This window comes from Epinephelus fuscoguttatus, linkage group LG3 (genome assembly GCF_011397635.1).
Source record: "Epinephelus fuscoguttatus linkage group LG3, E.fuscoguttatus.final_Chr_v1".
Lineage (NCBI taxonomy): Eukaryota > Metazoa > Chordata > Actinopteri > Perciformes > Serranidae > Epinephelus > Epinephelus fuscoguttatus.
This window is the reverse complement of record NC_064754.1, coordinates 31321191-31329400: the sequence shown is the minus strand read 5'-3', so window position 1 is coordinate 31329400 and position 8210 is coordinate 31321191. Positions and strand designations below refer to the sequence as shown.

The following is an 8210-nucleotide window of genomic DNA, read 5'->3' as shown; positions in this document are numbered from 1 at the left end:
TATTTTTACACTGTGGCACTGCTACTTTTAGAAGATCTGAATTCTTCCTCCACTTCCACTTATTTTACATTTCAGCTAGTCATATCTTAAGGTCACAAAAAAACAGTATTGGCAGTATTGTGTATTAGCTTGTTCAAGCCCTTGTTGAAGTTAGGCTCTAATGAATGTTAACAAGAGTATTTCCAAAAATGTTGGACTATTCCTTTAAGGCGCGTTCTAGAGCGCATGGATGTTACAATCCCTGATGCACATACTTAAGTGGGAGTAATAGTGCCATCTGGGGGTCTGAGTGGGAGCCAAAGGGTTAGATGGATAGAGAAGTAGGAAAGAGCAAAGGTAGATAGAAAAATAAGAAGAGGCATAGGGAAGGGAATTGAGGTCAGCAACAGAAGAGACTTTGGCGATTAGACCTTGTCATTGGTCAGATGTGTTTAGCTATGATTCAGTCAACCTCAGTGCATGTCATCAGTCCCTGCAGACATCATGAGTTATAACCCTGTGCTTGGAAGTGGCTGCTCTGTCTCTGTTGGCCCCTCTGGAGAAGACATCCTACAAATGCAGCATTTCAAGCCTCATTGACTCCCGGGTTTTAGCAGTAGCTGCTGGGGAAGTCAAACAACGTTAGTGAAGAATCATAAGGCCACTCTGGTAAATGTTTACAGCACCAGGCAGTTTTCATGTCTTCATTGTTCTTTTCGTAACGATACTTGTGTTACATCAGTTCCCCCACAACTTTTCACTTGAACGTAAAGTTGCCATTTTTCACTGCGTGAGCGGTCCACGAATCTTTCTCCATCAGTATACACTTTATAAGTGTTCCATCTTAACTGTGTAAACAATTCAATCTTCATGTTGCAATGTAATACAAAAAAAAAAATCTCTCAGAGAGAACCTTTAATTCCAACAAAACAGGTCCTGCAGAAAATTGTACATATATTTTATATAGTCTACTTTTTTCATCAAAATATAATCTTATTCAGTAAATCAAACACCAAACAATATTGGTCATATTTACATTCAACCCTGTGAAATGCTGCAGTCATTCACAACGAGCACTTTCCCAAGGTGGTTTTTACACTATGGTTGACAGCGTGCACGTAGCTGTCTCACAAGTCTGTGCTTCATTGTCTGATGTGATTTGTAACACCACATGAAATGTCCATGTGATGACTGACAAGAAATTAGATGGCAGCTTAGTGTCCTTATTATGAAATCCTGGACATCCCTTGGTCTTGTTTAAGATCGCGGCAGGACCTGAGCGATGGTGTCCCGGGCACTCTGGCTGAGCCGCTCTGGGAACTTGACCTCATACTCCACTAATAGGTCCCCTCGACGATCGGGGCGTTTGGGATAGGGCAGCCCCTCGCCACTAATGCGTCGTTTCATCCCTGGCTGCACGATATCTGTTGTTGACACAGTCACCGTTCTGCCGTCCAGTGTGGGTGCGTTGACTGTGCAGCCACACAAGGCCTGATGGGACAGAAGGGGAAAACAATCATGAATAGGCACCAATAGGAACATTTGGAACTGTCTTCCAACACTTTACAATTTTTAAGAACAATAAGAGTATGTCATTTTAACTTACATCTCTGAGTGAAATCTTTGCTGTGTAAACGATGTCCGAACCATCACGTTTGAATACTGGGTGTGACTTGTCCTTTAACACAAAAACCACATCAGCTGGAATAACCGTGGGAGTCTCGTCGCCCTCTTTGGGAAACGTGATTTTCGTGCCCTCTTTCCAGCCCTTCTTTATCTGCACCTCCAGGATTTTATCCTCTACCCTTACTGATCGCCCATCGGGGTTCAGCCTTTTACGAGAGATCTTCATTCTCTTTGTGCAACCCGACAGAACTTCCTCCAAGGTCACCTGGAGGTCGTGAACCACAGGAGGGTCCTGGTGCTTCTTTACAACACTAGTGTGAGGGCCCATTCCTCCCATGCCGGAGCTGAAGGAGCGAGGAAACCCCCCAATTCCACCGCCCCCCATCCCAAAGCGGGCAAAAGGGTCGTCAGTGTCCATGTCCTCATCCATGCCTCCATTGCGGCCACCGAAGAACTGTTCAAAGGGATTGCGTCCACCAAAGAACTCTGCGAAAATGACATGCGGGTCGCCCTGGAAGCTGTAACTGAAGTTGCCAGGACCACCACCACCACCTGGGATGCCTCCGCCTTTCAGACCTGAGTGAGAGAAACAATCAGTTAATCATGGAGGATTGGGGACTGAATGCACAAATGATAACCAAAGTCATGCAACACTTACTATGGACTCTGTAATGTTATAATTGTATTATCTCATTGACATTAACATCACAAGGAAGGAATCTTTTCCTCAAATTTCTCTTGTTAGGCATACATATGATCTGGTTTCTTTCACAGTGTGAATGAGGAAGCAACAGCACTGTAAACAGGTAAAGCAACAGCACTGGGCACTGAGATCATGGGTGACATGGGGGTGCCATTTTGAAGACATGTTATGTGTGCGACCCACCACAGGAAATTTAAAAAGTAGCTAATAGCAGCTAGCAGCTAACTCAAATAAGAACAGCGGTTTAAAACGGCTGCAAACTGGGAAAACAATGAGGTCTGGGAGCTCCTTACCCTCCAAACAGAGGACAAGATCTGCCGCCATATAACAGGGACAGTAAATCATTGTGATTGTGACGGTAATGCCATTGTTATTGTTTAGAAAGCACTGTTAATGGCTATATGTTACACTAGAGGCCGACGTGTTGTGTTACATCACACCCGTCATGCCTCTGATTGCATGCTATCTAAAATCACACCCTGGAGGGGCATGATAACGCTGTTGTTTCATGCTGTGTAAAAATGCAAAGGCTGCATAAAAAAGGGACTTTGTAACAGCCCTATAGTGTGATCTCTGAGTGAGGGCTAATGGCTTCACTTTGTAGACCCATGAGCTATTTCCACTTCTTTTATAGTCTATGACTATAGCAAAACAAGCAGGCCTTGAAACCTTCAACTTCACTGTGTACAGACACCACCATAAAAAATGTGACACGAACCTTCCAAATGCTATGGCGCCAACTGTTGTCGTGGTTGCAAAGCTGTGTGTTTGCTGATATTACTTGTCAGCCTCCTTATATGGAAGTGTTCTAAGCTGAGAAATAACCAGGAGGAATATATAGAAAAGACACGCCCTTGTATAAGGCTCTGATTCCACTGGATAGACATGACTTGCACTGGAAGTTATAGAGTTTTCATGTAAGAGCTGCTGCACCCTTATACATATTTTTGAGCTGTAAACTAAATAAATAGAGTGTACTATGCTGGTTTTAACACTGACATTTCTTACCAACTTTATAAATTCAGCATTTCTCCTTGAAAGTGCCTCAACATGCCTTTTATTGTTTTAAGTCAGGCCTGAACCTGGCAAGGCCAGTGCTGGCGTAGGATTGACTAGTTGGGACTTATCCATCAGCTCCTGCATCACACATCCACCCCGCCCCACCTCTCATGGCTCTTGTGCACTTTTTCAAAATTATGCAGATGTGGGGGTGAAGTTAAACTTCAATGGTTATTAATGTGATGATGTAAACAGATATCATTATTCAGTGGTGGGGACAACACATTAATCAATGCAAACTTGTGACTGTTGATCCAAATATGTTGTTGCCATGGTAACACATCAGACGCCATATTGGGGAGACGTCTCAACCCCAGTGTTGCGTTAGAATCTCAAGAGTACTTTAGGATACATTGCTAATACTTTAACAAGTTAATATTTCTTACAATTACCGTACAACTCTAAGTCCTTCCTATAGTTACCATGGTTACCAAACAAGTAAGGATAAAGTACATTTGTGTAACGCTGACCCACCTCTCAGGTTTCCATGCGCCACAATCAACAGTGACACCACCATTCAAACATTCATATCTAACAGCACAGGGACGCTAATCCCCGCCCCCTCCTTCCACTTCCTGTCCTGAACTCACGGTTACATATTTCCAGTTTTACTTTGTCACTGACTTCTTGTACAAACATGCAGTAAGAGTTTTCCTGTCTGCACAGCCTCGCCTCTCTGCTGGCTCAGACACACGCCTTAGCTGAAGGACAGGACAGGGCAGAGGGGAGCTGCAGCTGCTGGGAGGAGCGCCATGACACTCGCAATAACATTATCCGTCTGTCCCATGCATGGCAAATATCATAACCTTTTCAACATGGCTTTAGTTTGGTTGAACTTTCAACACAGTATAACTTAACCCTACTGTTAGCTAGCTCCACTGTCAGAGCCATGCCACTAGTGACACTGTTAAATGATTCACAAGTACACCTTACCTTCTTCACCGTAACGGTCGTATATGTCCTTTTTCTTTGGGTCGCTCAAAACGTCATAAGCTTCAGCAATCTCCTTGAACTTCTCCTCGGCTCCCGCGGACTTGTTTTTGTCGGGGTGAAAGCGCAGAGCCTGCTTACGATAAGCTTTCTTTATATCGTCCTCCGACGCTCCTTTCTTAATTCCCAAAATGTCGTAATAGTCTTTACCCATTTTGACCATCCAGTGGCTTGTTTAATAAATATTACAGCAGTCCGGAACCGGCTGTTGGAGCACTTACAGAGCACGTCCTGAAGTCAGTACTCTTGTCCCAGAATAGTGCGCTGTGCCCCGGGTATTTTCTTTATAAACTGCGTGGAAACTTCCAGAGTTTTCCATAAACAGCTCGAACAGTCTCAACTGTGACGGTTTGGCCAAGACACGCCCGCCTCTACGTCACTGTGTGCCGCCTTCAAGGGCTGTCGGAAATTCGGTTATTCTTGTACAGTAACATGCCATGCCTTATCAGTCTACCAAACCTCAGTGTGGCTCGTATACAGTCTGTGGTATAGCTATAAATATTGATGGGAAAAAACAGTGGGGCCATGTGTACTCAGATTATTCAGTAGTAATAAAAGTACTGTTACCAAACTGTAAAAATACTGATAAAAGGTGAATACATACAAGTCCTGAATGGAAGTATCTAAAGTTACAGTACTCAATGCAGAAAAATCCTCACATTTGAGAAGCTGGAAACATGAGACATTGATGAAAACAGTTTTGTCAGTCAGCTAATTGACTGCTGATTGTTTGGTGGTTTGATTTATAAATAAAGAAAAGCTAATCCTCTTTTTAGACTGGTGTAAATATAATAGAATAGAAAGAACGTTTTTCATTCGTGAAAGAAAATCCAACTGTCCAGCAGCTTATAAAAACAACAACCACACTTCTCCTCATCAACAACAACATGGTAAATTAGACACAATTTTTTTTTTTAACTAAGTGTATAAATAGAAATTAAAAATCAAATTGAAATTAAATGAAAATTGCCCATTCCACAGTCCAGTCCAGTTGTGGCTAATGTGATGTGTGTGTGTGTGTGTGTGTGTGTGTGTGTGTGTGTGTGTGTGTGTGTGTCTGAATGTGTGTGTGACTGGATTCAGGAGGTGTGAAAGCATTTGCTCAAAACATCACTGGTGGATGTGCTAATAAACTGCACTTGAGTGACCTTTCTTCATGTTTTTATTTCTATCTTTCATAGGCCTAGTACCTGCCTTAAACGGTTTTAGGATATGCACTACTGCTGTACTTTTTGTGTAGTTTAATTTATTACAAACCAGACTTTATAAACTCTTCATATGTTTTGTGTGCCGACATCTGAATTAACAAAGTAAATTAAGTGGAGAGAAGTACTATATTTTCCTCTGACACGGTTCTAAGTCCCACAGATGTGTATTTAAGTACATTACTTTAGTGAACGTAGGCTGTGTTATATTCCATCACTGGGAAGACACATTCAGATTTAGTTTAGTTTAGTTTATTTAAGAAGGGACAGTGTAAATTCATATATACACATGGTATAAAAATGCCAGAATTAGCCAAAAAGGCTATTTTTCATCTGTAGTCCCTTGGCCAAGATGTTACACAAGGCTACTGTTACATCCCACCCTAAAAAGACACAAAAAAGAAAAAGAAAAAAGTGCGTACAATATAAAAGTCTTTGAATACATCAACAATAAATTACTTAAACAGGATTTTTTTTAGTAACAAGAATGTAATGATCATGAAATCTGTGATTTGGTGCTAAAACTTGAGGCAAAACCAATGTAATATAAAAGGACATAACATTTTTTTAAAAGCACTAGAGGCAGTAGTGCCATATTTCGAAATAGAACAGCATTGCAACACCAGCAGGACATATTGTAATCAGCAGCAGAAAAGAGTTTAGTGCTTACATGTGTATGTATGAATCATCCATAGTTTTTATTGGTTACTGAGAGATCTATAAGTGTTTAGTTCTCTGGTATGAATTGGAATTACATTCCACTCTCTTAAACCTCTGATGATTTTTTACTAATGTAAAAGTAGCCTATCTTGTAGTGTGAAAATACTCCAATCAAGTCCTTCATTCAAAATGTTACTGTAGTAAGAGTATTATCAGCAAACTGTAACTACCTGAAGTAGTAAATAAAGGTATTTATTTTGCCCCTGTGAATGACATGTTACTATTATATAAAATATTATTAGATTGTTAATACTGATGCACCGATGTGTAATAAGCCCACTGTTGGAGATTAAACCACTTTTTTTTCAGTTTGGCAGTTTAACCTTGTAAGACATTTAGAGTTAAAATCCCTCTGTGGTGAAACTGCTAACAACTTTCTACCCCAACTAGACACTGTTTTACTGTAAGGATTCACAAGCAAAAAAGGCTGGAGACTACTGTTTCAATCTGTAAAAATGTTTTGTATTTTATAAACTGATCATATGTTTTAAGTAAAATCTAAATCTGTAAAGTAAAGAGTATCCATCTGATCACTTAAATAAGTAAAAGAATAAAAAGTATGATAATTCTCTCTGAAATGTGGCACAGCCTTGTAAATGTGGAATTACTCAAGTAAACAATCAACAATTGAATGCTTAAATTTACATGCCCCTATGGACCATAATAAGCGGTCCCAGATTATGTCAAAAACAATGAATAAGCCAAAAATAAACAATAGCCTAGAAATACTAAAAAAAAGAAAAAAAAGACAACAGACTCCCCTCACTGAACCCAACCACACCAAAATGAAACTGCAAATAGATTTCTGGCAGCAGCTTTTGTTATGCTTGGGTGGGGCTCAGATTCAAGATTACTAAATCCCCTGCGTACTCGCTGGTGGTGTGGTGCACAGCAGGGACATGTAGGGCACAGCGCTGTGCTACTGCCAAATGTTATGGACAAGATTCCCATTAAGTTTGATTCATGTTCAGTGAAACTGCTCAAGTGTACGAGTAGTACCTGAAGGCAGCATTTCAGATTTGATTCATATTAGTGAGCTCTAGCTCTTAGACACCAGTGTCTGTAAGTGATTTGTTGGAGCATATAACATCAAAAATAGTGCAAATACAGGACTGAATCAGTCACACAACATTTGCCTCATAAAAGTGCTGTAATACACACTCGCAAACATGGTCATACACATTTACTCAAGAAAAGAATCTCAGCGGGCTCTCCTCAGCCGTCCCATTTTTCATTTCACAACACTTCTGGTAAAAATAACCAGTAGATTGCAGTAAAAAGTCAAAGTTATCTGTTAAAATAGCGACTACATGCCACTTGTGTGAGATACTTGCCTTTGTCAATTGCAGCAAAACCTGTTTTTCAGGGTGAGAGTGCCTTGGCCTTAGCAGGTTAAATTTTAAGTATCACTGCAGGTTTTAACCACAGACCCACCCAAACTAGGATTTTTAAAGGTGGAGCTCAGAACAATATTCTTTTAGAAAAGCCATAATTCAATTCAAAGGTCATTCAAAGTAGAAGTGTCAACACACACGTAACTCTGTGTATGTACTGAGCGTATTAGGTAACATAATTATGGTGCCTTTGGAGATACAAGGCCTGCAGGTCAGGCTTATCTAGGCTGCAGAACTTATTTTATGTTTACCCTTAAAATGTGTTGGTATATTTCACATTCATGTGTTCTCATTTTGTCATCATGTTTTTTGCAATAACATTATTTTGGGTAAATGCACCTGACTATAAGCAATTCATACCCTGACAGTTTCCCTCAGAATGACTGTTGCCTTTGGTTTAAGATTATAAAGTGACAACATACCATGCAAATGGAAAACTTTATTCATACAGGACAGTTTATGCACATGGAAAACACAGTGTAGACCGACAAAGAAATGCAATTAAAGAGATTACACAATGTGCAGTTGTGGGCA

The 8210-nt window shown here is 40.5% G+C and overlaps 1 protein-coding gene across 1 annotated transcript; it reads right to left on the bottom strand.

The window, feature by feature from the left end:
• Positions 1 to 649: 649 nt before the first annotated feature.
• On the bottom strand, positions 650 to 4714 carry dnajb1b (DnaJ heat shock protein family (Hsp40) member B1b). The gene is made up of 3 exons (XM_049571714.1): positions 4301 to 4714; positions 1586 to 2181; positions 650 to 1470 (listed from the first exon to the last, which is right to left on the bottom strand). The coding sequence occupies exons 1-3, from the start codon at positions 4518 to 4520 to the stop codon at positions 1237 to 1239; spliced, it is 1050 nt and encodes a 349-aa protein (XP_049427671.1). The 5' UTR covers positions 4521 to 4714; the 3' UTR covers positions 650 to 1236.
• Between the last annotated feature and the right edge of the window lie 3496 nt (positions 4715 to 8210).

Excerpts from the sequence above, each read along its gene's own strand:
- dnajb1b (XM_049571714.1), bottom strand. The coding sequence starts at position 4,520 with ATGGTCAAAATGGGTAAAGACTATTACGACATTTTGGGAATTAAGAAA. Across the intron at positions 2,182-4,300 it reads CGACCGTTACGGTGAAGAAG|GTCTGAAAGGCGGAGGCATC; the intron begins GTAAGGTGTACT and ends TCTCTCACTCAG. Across the intron at positions 1,471-1,585 it reads CAAAGATTTCACTCAGAGAT|GCCTTGTGTGGCTGCACAGT; the intron begins GTAAGTTAAAAT and ends CTGTCCCATCAG.